Source organism: Epinephelus fuscoguttatus, linkage group LG12, assembly GCF_011397635.1.
Source record: "Epinephelus fuscoguttatus linkage group LG12, E.fuscoguttatus.final_Chr_v1".
Lineage (NCBI taxonomy): Eukaryota > Metazoa > Chordata > Actinopteri > Perciformes > Serranidae > Epinephelus > Epinephelus fuscoguttatus.
The window spans coordinates 40,300,518-40,320,082 of NC_064763.1; the positions used below are offsets into that span (position 1 = coordinate 40,300,518).

The 19,565-nt window shown below is 42.9% G+C and overlaps 1 protein-coding gene across 3 annotated transcripts in view; it reads left to right on the forward strand.

Moving 5' to 3' along the window:
• Positions 1-19,565, forward strand: part of LOC125897902 (proline-rich protein 7) — a 41,800-nt gene that overhangs the window by 12,933 nt on the left and 9,302 nt on the right. For 2 of the 3 annotated variants that reach the window (XM_049591374.1, XM_049591376.1), the window contains exon 2: positions 1,151-3,148. In XM_049591374.1, coding sequence (XP_049447331.1) covers positions 2,797-3,148 — 352 coding nt within the window. In that variant the 5' untranslated portion in view covers positions 1,151-2,796. The remainder of the gene's footprint in view (positions 1-1,150; positions 3,149-19,565) is intronic. The other variant, XM_049591375.1, reaches the window with a different exon arrangement.

The following is a 19,565-nucleotide window of genomic DNA, read 5'->3' on the forward strand; positions in this document are numbered from 1 at the left end:
GTGCATAACCGAACACATTTTTCAATACCATAATCACTTCATTACAATTTTAATTTAGTGTCACCGAGCCTACAGGCATAACTACATAACGCCCTGGACACACCGGACGCGTTAGTGCCGTCCGGTGTGTCCAGGGTGAAGCATAATGGCACGGGTCTGTGGGTGTCTGTTCATCTTTTCGTTCATGTCCTCATTAATGCACACTTTATAACTTGCTTGTTGGATTTATTAAAAACGAACGAATGAAAACTAAATGTCTTTGAATATCTTTCGAAAATTAAAATGACCGGTAAAAATAGATTATGACCAGATTTTTATGACCCTGTCGGTCAAAATGACCGGCAATGAAAAAGTCTAGCGCAACGTCTGCAGCCAAGATAAACAAACGTTATGGGACAACTTGGATGCATTTTTTTTTCTTTCTTAATGCTTTGCAAAGTATCGGATTGGACTCGGTTTCAAAATAAAGGACTCAGTATCGGATCGGATGCAAAAAAGATGTGATTGGGACATCTCTAACATAAAATAAGCACCGCAGAAACATCAAATGAGTCAGAGCACTGTGTTTAACTATAAGCCTTTTAACATTACAGTTACAGCTAAAAATGACAATAGAAATCATGTCTCTGCAGTTGTAATCAAGTGATTGTTGTTGTTAGCACGACATCACAGTGATTCAGTCTGTAGATCCTCTGTGCTGCTGGGGAGAAGGTGTGTGTGAAGCATCCATGTTTTCAAAGACAAAAGTGTAAACTCAAAGTGCAGGTTGTTGGTTTCGTGGAGACATAACTAGTTCTTAGCAATCAATAACTTGAAGAATTTAAATGTTACAGAGATCATTATGGGCGGTGCAAAATAATAAACAATGCACACTTTGTCCTGGTTTTTAGTTTTTGTTTCAGTAACTCTGTCTCTTTTCTCTACATCACCGTGAATATTTTCCCTCTGAGCTGCTCTCTGAAGTGTGAAACTGATACTCACCCCCCGAGGTCAGCGACATAATCCTGCCTCAACAGCTGAGATTTATAAGCACACGGCCTCTGCGCTGTTTTTACTGCTCTGTGTTCTCACTGTGTTGAAAATATTGTCTGAATCTGCCCTCTGATAATCACCGATGATGGTCTTGTATCATCCCTGTGTGTCTTTGTAGAGCAGCGTGCGGCCGAGGAGTCATGCTGGGATCTGAGAAGGAAGAATTCGGCGTCCCAGAGAGTAGACGGACCCCCGACTCTGGTCTCCCACAGCCCTGAAGGGACCAGCTTGGCTTCACGTGGACAAACCCATCTGAGAGGGATTCACACATCACCCTCTGGTGTCGCTTCTGATTGGATGTCCAGCCTCAACTTCTTCCTTGTTTTTTTTTTTTTTCCTCTTGGACTTGAAGCTCTGCCTCAAAAATCTGGAGATGATGCCGCTGCAACTTTGTTTTCCATCAGAGAAGATGGAGAAGTTTTCAGCCACCACCGCTGAGAGGGTGGATTATTGAAAGGAGTCTGGCAGAGCTTTCTGAAGAATTAAAATGGATTTTTGCTGCTGCTGAAACACCTGTGAAGGTGCAGAGTTCATGTGTAATCTTGTGGAATAACAGTGTGTCTGTCAGTGTGTGAATGTGTGTGATCCATCTAAATGAGGAGGGCTGCAGAGGAGCTGATTTCGAAAACATCTGGATGGATACAGAAGATTTACAAACAGAGAGAGAGATAGTATTTTTTACATGTCCTGCACTTTTCTGTCCCACTTAACAGATTTTGGACCTTAAAGTAACTTTGAAACAATAGAGACTGATTTTTTTTTTTTTTAAATGGCACAATATTTCCTGAGATTTTTTTAGGGAATTTCCTGGCGATGCAGTCACTTTCTCATTTCCAGACACTAAGTTGGAAGAAATCATATTTTTCTGCCCATTTTCTGCCGTCACGCCTCAAAAGTGTAACATCCTGTGATTTACATTCATTGATCTTTCAACCAAGTGGACAGAATCAGTTTTGGTGAGACTAACGAGCCACTGCCGCTGTTTCCGAGCCAATTAACCTCATCGTTAACTTTTGGCATTCAGGTCCTTCGTGCTCCTTCGTCATTAATGAGAATGCTGACGTATGCGATTACACATTTCATTGAGGATGGTGCTTTTAACTGACAGTCAGCCCTGCATGATCACAACCAAGACTGAAACTGCAGAGTGCTTATTATTCAGACATGTGACAATTGCTTTCCAGAGAATATGCAGGTTCTACGTAATTTTAATGGATTTTCTTAACACATATCGAGCCTACGTGAACTGAAATCATCACAGTTTTTAAGGAACTTGGATCTTTTTTTCTTGATAAACAAGAAAGCAGAGGCCATTTTAATGTTTGTTTAAATTTTATAGTATTGAGTGAAACAAACCTGTTATTATTTTTTAGATATCACAGCTTTGGATCAGATTCTTTTGCCATTATTTTTATGGCTGTTGTAACTTTTACTGACTTGAATGCATCAGTATTCTGTTCAAGTGGCTGAACTGTCACTGCCAGAGAAACAAGCGCTCTTTGAATGGTGTTAACACCTTTTATCGCCTCCTCTTATTTTTTAGTTCCCACCTTGGATTACAGCCCACAGGATAGCAATGTCAGCATTTTAATCTGCAATACTTTTCATCACTGAATTGCCGGAATTTGGCTTATTGACCCCTGGAGAGACGAGCCTTGAGCTTGCCAAGTTTTACGCCAGGACCTCGTGTACATCCCATCCTGCGTGTCTGAAATCACCTCTTCCTGCCTCGGAGGGGAACTCTCAGCTGGTCCCATCACCGCCATGGTGATGTCACAGGGCACCTACACCTTCCTGGCCTGTTTCGCCGGCTTCTGGTTGGTCTGGGCCCTCATCGTCATGCTGTGCTGTTTCTGCAGCTTCCTGCAGCGCAGGTTGAAGCGCCGCCAAGAGGAGAGGCTGAGAGAGCAATGTCTGCGAACCGTAGAGATGGAGCCACTCAGCTGTCACCCCGCAGGATACCCGCCTCAACCTCCTCCTCCTCCACCCCCACCACCACCACCTTTACAGCTGCCCAGGGAGCCACCGCAGTTCTGCCCTCCTCAGACCTTGTCACCGCCTGTTCCTCTGCAGGTTCCTCATCCCATGCCGCAAGCAAACTGGATCAGCATGCCAGGTAATGTAAAGAGATTGTAATTATTTGGTTATTTGTTGTTGTTTGAATGGTTCTTACAACGGTTTCAAACCATTTTTCTATGAAATATAATGGAGGGGTGGAGCAGGTAAAGGAGGTACTTGTGGGAAGTGTGGAAGGACTCAAGAAGGATTGGAAAAGTGCACAGTGCCTTGAAGTTCAAGTGTTGTTATGTTGCCATACACTTTTCAGACCACAACACGAGCATGTTAATTAGTCACCACCCGCAGTGCTTAAAACAAGCTAAAGTTTATCACACAGCGAGTTTGTAACACTTTTTAAGGCTGTATTACATCTATTTCAATTTCTGGCAGTTTGGTAACAAAATCTGAGTAGGTGGGGAGGAGGCGAGATTGTACTCACAGTGTGAGGCTGGAGCTATTTCCTGGAGACAGTACATACCAGTGCAGACCCAGTACATCCTGAACTGGAAAAAGTCTCAGTAGAAAAGATATTTTTTTTGCCAGCACTGGTGACACAGGAGCTAGTGAAAATGGAGGATTGTAGGTTTGATGTACTGCGAGTACGAGTACGAGTTATCAATGACTATGTACTGTGTTAATTATTATTATGTTTAAGTGATCACCATTCAAACGCACAAGGGACGCAAGTTCTACAAACAAGCTGCCCACCATCAGATCCAGCTGACTTTAAATTCAAGATATTCAGCACCAGCGGTGTATGAAATAGTTGGTTTTCACTGCGCAACAGTGTGTTTTTCTTCCCTCATCTCTTTGAACCTGTATTTTAACTTCAGCTGTCAAAATATCAGCTATTGCATCCATTAGTCTCAATGCTACGCTCATTTCTGGAGCAGAACATTAATCTCTTCCCTACTGCTGAGTGTAAAATTGCGGACAAATCTCAAACCTGTCACATCTTATTTGTTCTCACCGGCCAGTTGCAAATTTTATGCAAAAGACTAATAATTTGAGGTCTTGAACAAAAACTACAACAAAGACTGAGAAATAATGAATTAATTCACAACGTCCAAATCAGCAATTCAGATGCAGACAGAGAAGCAGAGGACAGGAGGAGGATTTCATTATTCACTGTGTCAGATTTTTTTTTAGACTCTTTGCTTCCCAGCTTCCACCTCCCCGCCTGCCGGGCAACGTTCCCCCGCGGGGCGTCATGGTGACAGCTGCCGCTGAGGCGTGGGTGGTGACTGTGGAGGCCGAGCGGTGACGGAGTGAGCAACAACATGCATGGGCTAAACTGAAAGAGAAACAAAAAGACGAGAAGAAAGAGACAATCAGAGTGTAGAGTCAGCAGGAGCACAGCTGGGCAGGAGAAGGAGCAGAGAGACTCCATCGTAAAGGACAGTTTTCCCTCGTATGTGCATAGAAAGAGTTGCTGATTACTGTAATCATTCTTCGCTGAAATAGTCCCTTCATAACATAATTACTTTGTAAGAAATGGGACACCATTTACAATCCTTGTTCTGTGAAACAATGTCTTCTAAAGTTCAGCCAAAACTAAACTGAGGCTTCAGCAGTCCGAGTTACCGCATTCAAATTGGTATCTTCGTCCTAGTGGACACAGTGTTAGTGCGTGTTAGCAGTTAGCTCTCTTGTGTTGCACCAAACAGTATCATCTGTCACATGCTAATCTTCTGTTTTGGTGTCTCTGTGTGCTTCACTGATAGCCTGGGACTCAGATGAACCTGAGACCTCATGTTTTCCTTGCTTTGGCAGATACGTCTGGTCTACCTCCCATTCAAACAGATTTCCAGCGGACTAAACTCTGGTTGGGCCAATCATAACCCTTTATCTGATATGGGGCGGGCTGGAGACTCTGGCAAGCATAAACCTAACCTAAAGTGCTCGAGTCTCTCTTTAAAGGCTTAGGGCTCTAGTTTCCCGGCACAGCGCAGGGTGGCGCAGGGTGGCGGACCCCATGCAGAGCTAGTTTCAAGCAGCGCAACCCGAGGCACGCTCAGTTTGGTAGTTTGGCAGACTGAGGTGCGCTGAGATGGGTGTGGCAGCGCAGCAGGGGGAGGTGTCAACAGATCCAGCTTGGCGCAGTGACAGTTTCGTGCCAAAAGGCTTCACCGAAGGTGCGCTAAAAGCTCGCCAGCTGAAACCAGGTTTACTGTCAGCGCAGGCAGAGCGCAGGCGGTGTAGTGGAAGTTTGGCTGACCGGCGGACAGTGCGCACACGTCACCAAAACCTCACAGGCAGGTTTCCAGAATGTCAGGCACATTAACGATGCAATAAATACCCAAAAACCACTATTCAATGCAACTATCTGCAATCAGCACATAAATGTATCTCTATATCGACTGTCCCGTCACATCTGATGTCAGATCAAAGGGGATTGGCACCGTTTGGCACCGTTTGGCACGCATAATGGAAACCCAACCTGATTTGATTAACACAGCTGCAAACTAATGAGTTCACATCCCTCTCGAGTGCGAGAGATAAAGAGAGAGCGCACGCACGAGAGAAACGCAACATTGATTTACAGTTGTGGTGACCTCCTCCCAGGCTACCTTTGCATCATCAGCCCATGGAGGTCTGCTCGCAGTTCCGTATATTCAGACACTGCGAGCTTGGACCTCCCGGACCAAAACATCAGTTTCCTCCTGGGAGAAGTTTGGCCGTCTGACGCTGCTGCTCTCTTCTGCCATGGTGAATTGAGTAAACTCTCATTACGCCTTCGCGCGGCGCATTTAAGGGCGAGAAGAGGGGCTCATTTGATTGGTGTGATGTGTGTAAAACTCACTCTGCGCCTTCTCTCCTCCCTCTTTCCGACTTGCGCAGGTAGGAGGGACGGAGGTGGGAAAGAGGAGTAGCTGCGCCAGGTGCACGGTGTGCCAAACTTGTAAAATCCGCCTGGCCACACCCAGTTGGCGAAGCACAGGTGCGCTGCGCCTCCGCCTCGCCCGGTTTGCGAAACTAGAGCCCTTAGTGTTCTTAGGACCCAAAAGTAGACACAAAAACAGATGATGGCGAATTTATTTGGAAGGATAGGTGGGAAAAATTGGGAAGGTGGAGAAGGCAGTGAATGATGCCCCTGGGTTGTTATACTGTGGTGATAACTGAAGACTGGAGTGGCAATGAAACAGAAGCAAGGTGAGGAAAAGCCACGTCCACAACACACTGAGGAACACCAGGAAAATCCGGAGTCAGGGATTCTGTTTGAAGAGTTTACAGCAGCCTCAGTCAATAAGATTTGTTGTAGTGAAATATCTTCCAATGCTGAGCTAGGGGTGACTAGCTCCCCATACTTACCTTACTTGTGCTCAGTAGCCTCCTCCATAAAGTTCTCCCAATGCACTGTAAGCTTCAGCAAGAATTTGCTCTTGGTTGCCTCTGAAACCTGGACAATGTCAGGTCTGAGGGTGGTCTTTGCAGCATGCTGAGAGAACTTGAGTTTCCTACCAAGGTCCACCAACAGTGACCGGTCCTGTGCTGTGCAGAGGAGCCCGATGTTGCCTTGGATGTATCTTGCGGTTTCTTTCTGCCACTGATGAAGCTGTTTGCCTGATTTGAAGGTTTTTTCCTCTGGCAGCTGTAAGCTTCAGCAAGAAGCTTACAGCTGCCAGTGCTGGTGATGGCACTGCAGATGGTCTCAGCCATAGTCTTGAGCACCAGTGGTATCATCACTCCCCCAGAGCCTTTGGACAGCAGCTTAAGATGTGTTCGAGGCCTATCGACCGTCCTCCATCAGTGCAGGTTGGACGGAGTGGGAAGAACATCATAGATGACCAGGACTAAGAATTTGATGCAGTGTGGCTCTGACTTTTGAAGGTCAGTCCATGAGATCCTCCACTCCAACACTTGCTCTCATCTAGTCTCCATCCCTTGTTGCCTCATTGCCACTGCGCTGCTGGCCCTCTCCTCCTCAACAGTGGCTCTCACCTTGTTCTAGACCAGTTGCTGCCACTCCTTTCCCCGGGCCTGCTCAACTGCAGCCTCCACATTCTACTTACTGCCAGTCTTGACTGCTACCCCTGCCCCCAAGACTTTAGGGTCACTTGACTCTTGGAATGGCAGCACCTCCCTTGCAAGCAAGACCCTGAACTCTTCCTCAGTAGACCTCAGAGGGAGCCTTAGCTTTAAGCTGTTTGCATAGAGAACAGTGTTGCTCAAGGTCCTCAGCAGATCTAGCCATCTCCTCAAGTAGCAGCTGACTCTCCTTTCTAGTTCTGAGATGCTAATGATCAGGAACTCATAGAGTAGCTGTGGCCACAGTATCCTTGGTAGAATCCCGTGCTGGAAGACCCATGCCTTGAATTTTCCTGGGAGGCCTCTCTTGTCAACATCTTAAAGCCACCCTGCAACTCCTCGCAGGTGCTGTCATCTGTCTCTCCAATCATCACCATGTCTTCTTGGTTGCCAACCAGCTTTATTCTGGTAGTCACTGGTTTCTCCTGTCTAGCAGTTGAAATGAAACATGTTGTAATTTAAGGCTAGGGCACATCTTCAGTGATGTGGGCACAGATAGATGACGTTACAAACTTTGGCCACACTTCTGCAAAGGCAATGATTGGTTCAGTTTTTGATCCAGCTGGTGAAACAGCCATTCATAAGAGCAACACCACAGCTCTGAATCAGTCAACATGATTCAGATAATTATTCAGACATCTGGAAACTACAAGTCCTTTTTACTCCCTGCTCTGCTGATACATACTGTCACAGCTGGCAGATGCCAACTACAACCACAGACTGACACTGCAGGTGACTGAGGTGCTCCACTTTTGCATTTGGCAGTTAAGTGCCTTGTTCAAAGGGTCAACTCTTCAAAATCAGGAGGCGTTTTCTCCTGTCCAACATACACAACTTTGCAGCCAGGAGCCTTCTTTCCTTTTTCCCCACTTAAAACTTGCCAATCATTTCTCAGCCCAAAGTGTGTGTGTGCATGTGTGTGTGTATACAACTACTTTTTTAATGGAAATTCATTCATGAGTTTTGGGAACATTCTGCTTCACCTTTCTGGCAGATGTAAACATGAGGCAATTTTCATTTTTACGGAATTCAAGCTTCAGCCTTGAAAGCTAGAAAAACTTGAATCGTAAAGACGTCTGAGATGAAAAAAAAAGTGCTACTGCAGTGAAAATGATTGTCAGCGCTGAGCAGCATTAGCATTACGTAAAAGCACAGGCATTTCACACATGGAAGTGAAGGACCAAGTGAAAATCCTACAGGCTCTGACATTAGAGCATTAATATATACAGCAGATCTGCCATGTGCAACAGCGTTTCATCAAATACCAACTACACAAAGATTCAAATGCAATTTTCTGTTGCTGATGTGCCTAACTTCAAAATGAGGCAAGGAAGAAACAATACCAAAATTATTCACAGAAAAAAAAATATATAAGAAAGAGACAAAATCTTGAAAATCTTTAAAAATCTATAGAATGCTAGAAAATACAAGGGATGAGACAGAGAGAGATGACTGGAGAGTAAAGGGAAAGCTGGAGTGGGTAAAAGAATTACAGCATCAGCTGCTGTCAGAGATGGTTAATGAGCACAGACAGACAGTAACGGATAAAACAAAGGGTTGCTGGAGTCTCGGTCACAAAGCAGACTGATGAAGAGGTTTAGTATCCAGGGAGCAGCAGAGCTAAAAGGAAAGCAGGTGCCGACTGGCTGAGCACAGCAGAGGACGGTGAGAGAAGCCAGGATCTGGTCGTATATTTACCAGAGGGAGAGAGGGATGTGGAGATGGTGAGTGTGGAGAAGCAGTATCACATCACCTTTTACACTCATACGTCTTATACTCCATTTACACTTCTTCAGATAGCTATGCCATACCGAAAAGCCGTGTATAAACGCAACCAAGAGTCACTGGAGACGGATTGAAAACTGATCTCAAACCACTACAGCTCACAAATGCTTTAAGTGCAACACACACCACCGCCATACGCCGCGCGTCAAAACGCCCATCTCCATTATATTCTATGAACAAACCCGCGCCGGCCGCCGCTCTGCTTCAGTCCACTGCTCTATTTCCAGTGTGGCCGGCGCTGCGAGAAAAGCCTTTTAAGTACATCTCGGCCTCCGTAGTATCAACTCCGGTTGCTAGGAGAGACGATATTTGGCGCCACCTACCGTTTCTGTTGTTGTTTGTGGTTGTTTTTGAACAGTAGCAATTGGTATAGTAATCAAATTTTTAAGACGATTTTGATAAGAAACTCACCTGTGAATTGTTGTTGCCTCAAAGTTTTCCTCTTCTTCTTCCGTTAGTAGCAGTTGGCAACCGTTGGCAACTAGTGTAGGTACAGCCACCTAGCGGGCTGGGGTGGGAAGTGCACTTTAGTGTCGACGGTGCCGTTATGCGCCGCTGCCAGTGTGTGTTGGGGGGCGGCACTTGACGGCCACAGCACCGCGCCGGAGGCTATGGGGTGCCGTTTGTAAAGTGTCTCACGCTGAAAATAACATCAACATTTTGCTATATTTAGCTTCAAACAATGTTTAAAAAAGTGTTGTGAATTTTTTAACGTCACCTTTTACCACATTTACAGCAATATTTGTTAACTTAGAAATATATTAAATAGTTAAATCTAAATATTAAATGTGGCACTTAAATGTTAAATATTAAATGTTCTGGGTGAAACTAAATATTTAGCTAATATGCAAACTGCCGGTCACCGGAAGTACCAAAATAAAAGCTCAAGATGGTCAGACTGTGTTTATAGAATCAAATAACGAATTAAAACCAACTTATCGGGGGAAATGGACACTTGAACATACATTAGCGTGATAATAACTACCTAAAATAACAAAAAACATGTTTGGAGAAATTTTATTTGATGTGTACTTTGAGTTGTTAGTATCCCTTCGGAGGGAATCACCTTGTTGTTTACAAATACTTCTGGGTAGAAAACCAGCAGAGTTTAGCTACATATACGAATATCTCACATTTTTCACGTCACTGTATCACCGTTTAGACTAATCTGATGTTTGTAAAGTCTATAAACACAATGATTGAACAAACATTACTATTTCTGTGTGCACGTTTTGAAATTAATAGTTATCGTAGATTAGCGGGGCTAACTGTTAGCTGTTAGCTGTTAGCGGTGTCTGTAATGACTTATTAACTCTAAACGGTCCGTGAAAAAAATATTTTTTCCAGCGAATGTCTTAGTTACAACATGATTGAGCTAACTGGAGTAGTTTCATGTCGTATCCGACAACGGGAGGCTTTTAACAGATGACGTCCTGATGTTAGCTTTGCTGCTGCTGTTAGCTGTCCCTGTCAGCTGCAGCCACTGATGCTTTCTAGACATCGTGATTTCCCAAAACTGAATAAATACCACACATAGCAACACAAAACTGCTTTGCTAGCTCAATCATGTTGTAACTAAGATATCTGCTGGAAAAAAAAAAAATTTTTCCACGGAAAAAAAAAAGGAGGAGTTTTGCAAACATACAGGAGACCACAGAGGTTCTCATATGGATGAATTAACTTCTGGTTGACTCACGTATGTGCACAGAACTATATTAATATTGGCAAAATGAACATGCTGCATCTTGTTCATTTAATTCCATACCATTCAGTTGCGCCAGTTTACAAGCACACCTTGCTAAAACCAGTGCTGCACAGTACATTACGCAAGTACTGTAGGCTAAAAAAAAGGTATTTGAGCTTTACTTGAATATTTCCATTTCAGACATCTTACTCAACTACATTTATTTGATAACTTTAGTAAGTCTGGTCTACTTACTTTGCAGATTTAGATGATTAATCCAAAATCTAAATTAACTTTAAAAATGATATGATATTATAGAATTATTTACCTAGCAGTGTCTAAATTGAAATTAGCTCCACGTTTACTAGCTGCAACATTAAAGTGATGAACACATTAATGCATCAATAAGTTTAATCCAGTGATATATATGACTCTGAAATGGGCCATGCTGCATGAGTACGTCACTATACACTATACTTTTTTCATGCTTATACATGTGTACTTCTGCTTAAGTAAAGGTTTGATTGCAGGGCTTGTATTTGTAGCAGAGCATTTCTTTACCTACTTTAGTAAAAGATCTGAGTGCTTTTTCATACACTGGCTAAAACTGATACAACAATCCTGCAATATGTCCTCCCTTTATGATGGTTGTATGATTCAGTTTTTGTGTAGACGACTGCGGTTTGTAGTGAGAGGTGTGTCTGATATTTAGACTCTTACGGATATAAATGCACCAAACGGTAGAAACACCTTCAGCAAAACAAATCGTAATTCAACAGCACCACCAACTACATCCCCAGTAAATGATCACACAGTTGAATGTGAAACAGTTTGTATAAACTGAAGTCGATGCTGAAAATGTGTTGCCAGTTTGTTTTTTGTTCAGAGACTTAAACTTTATGAGTCAGTAAAAATGACAGAAAACACAAACGATTACATGTACACACACACACACACACACACACACACACACACACACACAGTGATTTGGGTTCCCAGCTGGCGAAATTAGGAGCACTCATAGTGAACAGAAAATAGATGTGTTTTCAGCCTGAATTTGAAAGCATCAGCTGAGTTTGCCTCTCGAATGTGCGCTGGGAGATTATCCCAGAGAAGTGGAGCTCGGTGGGCAAAGGCTCGACCACCTAAAGAGTTCTTATTAAATCCAGGAATTACTAAGTAACTGGGATCATTTCATGCGTCACTCAGCTGTCATCCCACACAGCCAGTGTGTCTTGCTCTGACAGGCTTTTGTACTGAAGTCCTGACCCACACAGGATGTTCACACAGGGAGCAGTCTGGAAAATCATGTTTATTTCTGCTTTCATTTTGTCTTCCAACGCTAAATTGTTGTATTGAGTCGTTATCTGGCAATCGCTACAATGGCTTCACAAATAGAAAATGACACATGAACTTAGATGTCTTGGTTGATCTGCTTAGAGAGACGCAATCTATGTGATGATTTGTGTGAGTTATTATCTTGTTGCTCACAGTGTCAATAATGGGAAGATGAGATGTGAGAAAAGGAATTAGATGAGATTAAATGAAGGGATGAGAGGAGTCGTAATGGCATTAGATGAAATGAGATAAAAGAGGTGGGTTGAGATGAAAATAATTTAGAGGAGATGCAAGATAACAAGACTCAAGGAGATAAAGTAAGAAAGCAGAGGACATTAGATGGCGTGAGGAAATGCAAGGATATGCAAGATAAGAAGAAAAGTGACAAAGAGATTGTGGAAAAATAGTTCAGGAAAGTTATGAGATAGGAAACAACAGGAAAGAGGAGGGCATATGATGAAGGTAAAGTGGAGTAGCATGGGAAAGGAGGGATGAGAGCAGATGCAGAGGGGAAAAAAGAGCTCAGAGTGGAGATGAATTAGATGAGTAGATTTCAGATCAGAAGATACATCAGGGACCCCCTTTTACACGTTGCATCAAAATGCAGATTGGGTGATTGGACATATGATCACATAGTGCGTGACCACACTGAAAGTACAGGTGTAAATGCATCCAAAATGCTTTGAGAACAGATTGAGATAATTGCACACAATTGTTCCAAACTAGCAAGGTAGCAGCCATTAGCCAGTTAGCAAGCTAAGCTACTATCAAGAAAGCAGCAAGAAAGCTTGCAGACATGTGTAGGGTTAACACTCAGGGTGCATCCAAGTCTCTTGAATTGCATCCATCTTTCCTTCACTGCGTCTTTTTCTTGCATCTTAAGTGCCAGACACACCAAACCGACGTCAAAGAACTAGCAGCGATGAAAGCCCCTGCTGTGTCTCCTCTTGTCGAGGTGTCTTGGCCAATAAGTAACATATGAACACGCCAAATCGACAGCCAACAAGCATGTGTGTTCTGTGCCTGCGTGAAAGGACATACCCCTACATATCAGCAGAAGGCGGTCGTCTGTAATCCCCATTCAAAAAGGGAAACCGGACGCTAGTTAGCCAGTTAGCATATTACCAACACAATCTGGTGTTGAAAGAGCAGAGCAATATTACCACGCACCAGTGAACAATGACACAAACCATCATGAAACGTTTCTGCGAAAGACCTCAATGGCTAAAGAAAAATAATCTTACCTTACATAACAAGTTTGTTTCAGTGTTATTCCCGCTTGACTTTAGCTCTTCGTTTACATTTCACACGTCTGGTTTTCTTCTCGTTAGGGATGGGTATCTTTAAGATTTTAACGGTAGTACTACTCTTATCGATACTGCTTATTGATCCGGTGTTTTAACGGCACTCTTATCAATACTTTTTGAGGAAGAAAAAACAAATTAAGATCATAAATTGCTTTTTTTTCCTCAATTGTCATTATGCAACAAAATAGTAAACTCCGGTTGCTAGGAGAGACGATATATAAGTAAACATTTTACTTTTTACAACTTGAAATGTAAAATACATAAAATAATAGTGTTGTCACGGTACCAAAATTGGGACCCACGGTATGATACCAGTGAAAGTATCATGGTTCTGAGTAGTATCAGGATACCACAGCAAAAATGAGGCAGATGTGCCTTTTGTCATTTATAAAAAGATAAATCACTTTTCTATAATTCATCAATGATATTTCAATGGAATAAATTACTTATTGACTTATTCATACTTCAAAAACAGCATCAATAAGTGATGAACATAGGGGGGATCAAAATAAAATAAATAAATAAAATAAGAAACGTGAACGGCTCGTTTCTCCTCTGACACGCCACATACCTGTGTGCCGCCACAGCTCGGTTGTCTAGGTACTTTTGGGCAATCATGACACCAACAAAGAGTAAAATATTGGACCTGGAGCCGGGCTTCTCCATCGCCGGTAAGCCGTTATCTTGTGCCGGAAACCCTATTTAGTAAATAGAGTTGCAGAATAGCTAATGGTTATTAACTCCACATGTTGGCTGCTAGCATAATGTTACAAACCTGGACTGGACATAAATGAACTAGCTGTGCTAGGGCAGTCAAACCCTGTACGTCTGAATATGATGCACTTTGACAAGGTGTTTTGACAAATTACTAGTGTTGCCGCCCTTACACGCAAAACATTTGTCATTTGAGAATAGCGAAAATTATGATACAATGACGGATAATTGACGGAGTTGGTGAGATAAATGTGCAAGGTAACGTTTATCTTGTAAAAAAAAAAAAAAATTGGAACCAACTGAGGAGAGATGAAACATGCCTTTAGAGAAATGAGATGTCTTTTCCTCTGGAGCTGGATCAGTATCAGTATCATGTATTCTTGCGTATCGCTCCTCAGCATCTCTCCTCACTTAGAAATAAGCAGAAATAGAGAGATGGTGCACTAGAACGACTTCTGGCTTAATTGAGGTGTAAAGAAAAAATTAAATTAGAGACTTGGGATGCACCCCCAGTCTCCAACCGTAAAGATCGCAAAGGTTCTTGCATCCAGATCGTCCTCTGGACAGCGGTGGTACTGACCACAGCTGCAATAAAAGCTGCTTAATAAAACAGCATTCTGCCTCTTTTTCATATTCCCATTGTTGAAGACAGCTTCTTCCCCTGTTTCTGAAAGCAAGCAGTCCATACAATAGTGCAGCTTCACAGATGGATACCATCTTATTTATTTTGTTTTCAGATCCACACAAATGGGAAGAGACGTTTGAGCTGGACAGAGCGATTAGATTGAAATTGGATCTAAATTTGGACACTTGAGACGCATATTAATACCAGGTGTAAATGTCATGAAGTTAAATCATACCTAGCCACAATCTGGATACGAGACGCATTGTAATGTGAGTCGTAAAAGGGATCAAGGAGATAGAAAGAAAATAAAGACAAAAGTTAGATAAAACTGGAGACTAGATGAGACAAGAACAGACCTCTGAGATAAAATAAATCTGTATCACCTGATATCCCTATGTACTGAAATCAAACAGCATGATCAGCACCTGAAATGAATAAAAGGAAGTTTGTATCTCGTGGACACCCAACTACACACACTGTTTTCCTTTAATCATTTTTCTGTGTAATCCTGTAACTCACCTCGACTAACAGGATCACCGTGATTCATACAGTAGCTGTCACAGATCACTCTGTCACACCACATACAGTCACGCACTATATCCTTACAGAGCTGGCATGCTGCTTCAAACGAAACCCCCTTTGATCCTCTGCGATGAAAACATCAGTCCCAAGTGTATCTGCTGCTGTTTATTTAAAGCTGTCCTGGCAGCTCGTAGTATTGTTTACAACAGAGAGCGATGGACGGGGGAGTTAGGACTGAGCTGAGAGAACAATGAGAGTCTGATCCTGGAGGTATCTGCGAGGCATGATGGAAGTGATGGATTTAGTGCCAGGTACACTCACGCTTACACAAGAACACACACAGAGACATTTGCATCTATAAATACATCCAGCTCCATGCCGACAGTTCAACAAACATCTGTTGATTTACAACACTGTGATGATGACAATGGGCCTCATTCACAAACAGTCCGTACGCACAAATCTGTGCTTAAACTGTGCGTACGATCGTTTGACGCACGAATCCGGGATTCATCAATATTTTCTTACCCGAATTTGTTCTTACTCTGCGAACAAATTTAGAACTGCCTCAGACCATGCGTACGCACAAATGAGGAAGGCCGAACTGACTTAGAAAATGCAAACATACCTTTTAAGTACATGCAGAGTCTATAAAACCACATTCATGAAAAAGAGATTTAATTAACATTTTTTAAAATAATTAATTTACTAATATATTGGCCAAATGGATTAAATTACCATGAAATTGACACACGTTCACCCTCATCATTGTGACAATTAAAATATTAACAATAACATGAACAGAAAAACTATCACTCCATCAGCGTGCAGATGATCTGTAATGCCGACTGCCATATCCTTAAGGCTGTGGCCCGCTGGCCAGGAGGCACCACGACTCATTTATTTTGCAGAACAGTACAGTGGGAATGCGTTTGGAGGCAGGAGCTGTGAGAAGTGGATGGCTTGTTGGTGAGCATCTTTTGTTCTAGTCTTTTATTTCAATTGTTTTAAGTTAGTATTTTTAGTAAGTCTCTATTCCGTTAATGTTAAAATGTTATATTGTTTGGGTGACCGGGCATATGGCCTTAAAACATGGCTGATGACACCATACGCAAACCCTGAAACCCCTCAAGAGGTGCGCTATAATAACATACATGCCCACACACGCGCCGTAGAGCGCACTTTTGGCGTGCTTAAGGGCCGTTGGATGTGTTTGGATCAGATACGGCCGGTGGCAAACTACTTTATACCCCTGAGAAGGTGTGCAAGATCATCCTGGCATGCTGTGTCCTCCACAATCTCACAATGACCCATGGCATTCCTGTAAGACCCGGCGCCATCGCTTCTAACAAACTGTGAAATTTACTACTTCTCTCCTCGCGTAACCGCTTCCTTCATTCATGAATCAACTCTAGGCAAGCGGTTTCCTTATATGGAGAAATGGGGGCGTGGCAGTATGCTGATTGCAGATCGCGGACACGCACCTGTCAATTTAGAATGGTTCTGATTTACTAACATACGCACGGTGGTGAGAACAAAATTGGCCGGTACGCACGTGTCATGAATCCAACGGTGATTTTGAGCAAGTACTTATTTTTTGCGGAGAGTAAGAACATTTCTGCGCAGATATTAGTGAATGAGGCCCAGCGTCTGTACTACAACAGAGAGAAAACCAGCAGCTACAAACACTGAGGTCAAGCATGAAAGGACAAAAGACATGGCCTCTGAGCATTTCATCATAAAGGAGATTATAGTGATGAAGTTTTCACATTTCAGTGATCAGACCTATTTCCTTTGTTCATTTTATTATTTTTATTTATATTTCAGCATTATGTACTAACCATCGCTTCCATCATCTTTCTGAAAATTACAGCCCCACATTTCCATTTTTTTTCTTAAATGAAACTAAAACAGAAAAGTAAAAATAAAGTGAGTGCGGCCATCGTTTTGATGCCTCTGCACTGGCGACAGCTGTGGCCGGGGCATTGTGTTTCAATTGTCTGTCCGTACATTTGTCTGTCCCAGTCTCTTGAATGTCTTTTCTTGATATTTTAAGACCACCTTGAGGCTTTTTTTTTTCAGATTTGCTACAAATGTCCACTTGGATTTGATGATCAAACGTCACTCTGACCTCACAAAACATGTGTTTAGGCATAACTCAAGAATTCATGCGCCAATTACAACAAAATTTCACATAAAGGGTCAGGGACAGAAGAGGAGACATTTGGTCACACACTGAATTGGTGACACTAATCTTCAGGGCCAGCTGATACAGTTCCGTCTATTTCTGAAAACGGGTATTTAACTTTGCGTTTGCACCTATCATTTACACGAACCCGGCGTTTTTCCTCGACGAAAACGGAGATTTTCAAGTTTTTAAAAATATCCGTTTCTATGGAGATGTGTAAACAGGATAGACGGAGATTTTGGAAAACGATGACGTTGCAACCCAGTTCGCGCATGCCCATTAGGTGCCCGGGAACCACAACAACAATGGCGGATATGTGCCGGATCGTTTACGTTTTGTTAGCACTTTTGGGACTACTTACGAGCTTACAAATGAACATCAACATCACCGCTACATCAGCGCACAAAGACGTCTGCTGTGTCCAATTTTAGTAAGTGGATAGCAGCTAACTATGCTACATAAGGTTAAAATGTAGTTTCATTGTTTTTATCACTAGCGCCAAGAGGAAACAAATCACTGTGCATGCGCAGAATGTTCTTCTGTGGTGTTTGACATATGGTATATCGCCACCCACTGGCCTGGCATGCTAACTGCAGCAAAAAGCTGCAGGGACATCATTTTCACAACTGATCGTGTAAACCTGGAATTTTTTTATACGGGATAAATAATCTGTTTTTATTTGAATCGGTGTCCGTGTAAACAAGGCGTAGGTGTCCACCTTGAACCTGTGTTGACTGTATAGATCTTCTGTGTTGCTGGGTTGAAGATGTGTGTGAAGCATCTACATTTTAGGATATGTAGCTTATTTGCAGCATTGTCTACTGTCATGGCTACGTATGCGTTGGACAGACATGTAAACTGTCACTGCAACTTGTCTGGTTTGGGGAGGCATACAAATTAATATTCATATAACCTTATAATAGTCATTTTTTCTGTTGAGCAAATCATGTCTGCTGTCCTGCAACACAACAACAATAAAGTGGGCATCCTCCTGAGCATGCAGTCATTTCATACAGGACAGAAGCACCTTCAACCTGTGTTGGGCCTGTCACTGTTAGCAGAGACTCCAGTCTGCAGCTCTTACTGTGCGTTCAAACCAGAAGCTTCCAATGAGGCAAAGTCTCTCGAGGACGCCCAAGAACCACGACTGTCAATAATATTTCTGGCAGCTTTGGTTGCTCTAGTCGCTCATCACGTGAATCATTGACCGTTCGATCGTGCTTGTCAATTTAAAGGAGCTGCAAAGCGGACAGCTGGCTTGAAAGCAGCGTAGTTGCTGCTTGCTGTTGTCCAGTCAAAAAGCTCATAGTTGGCCAAAAGAAAGTTATGTTCGGTCAATGAAAACAGAAAACGAATCTCATCTCATTCAAACCAAGCAAGGAAGACTTGCACACTACGTCTCAACATTAGCCTGCAAATCTCTCCTCTATTACAAACATTACACACTTGAACACTCACCAGACCAACCAACGACCTACGCGACGCGGTCCCAAGCCCCATCCTTTTTATTTTGGTCTCTGTAACCGAACAACAACACATTATAAAGGACTGAGTGGGCGCGAACGCAAGTAATAAACTTCTCGATAGTCATTGTCGGAACAAGTGTGCTGTAGGAACCAAAGTTACACGGCTTGTTCTCTGGGACCCGCTTCATCGAAGCACGTCAGCATTTCCATCGGTTGCTGTCGAATCGCGTCAGAGCTCATTACCATAAAGTTAAGCGAGTTTTAACTGCACTCCACACGGCTGAAGATCAGGTCGCCCAAGTCGCCGGGCTCTCATTGAAAATGAATGACTTCGGCCATTTTTGAAGCTCTGGTCGCTGTTGGTGTGAACTTACAGTTACACTTCACTGATAAACTGAAACTGAGAGCTATACAGAGTGAAGTTAAGCAACACAGTCAACAATGTGTTCAGCGTCTTAGTGAGTTATGAGACAGACTGATATCATTTCACAAATTGTGATAACTATGTTTCTTCTTCAGTAAAACTGAGCACTAAAGGTAAATTCAAATTCAACGTATCGCAATATTTCACCTTACTAGTTTATGGGTGTTTCTGCGGTTGCCCCGAGCCAACCCTAATGATCTGAACCCAGCTGCCTGTTGCCTTCCTCAGCCTGTTGGTGATGCAGCGCTGCACTCTTTTACCACAGCCAGGCTCTGCAGTGCGACCATTTCACTACATACGCCAGTGATAATTAGCTGTGTGTGAGTGTAACTTGTTTTTCGATCCTAACAACTCCAACTCTGATCTCACCCGAGCTGGCAGAATACATGGATA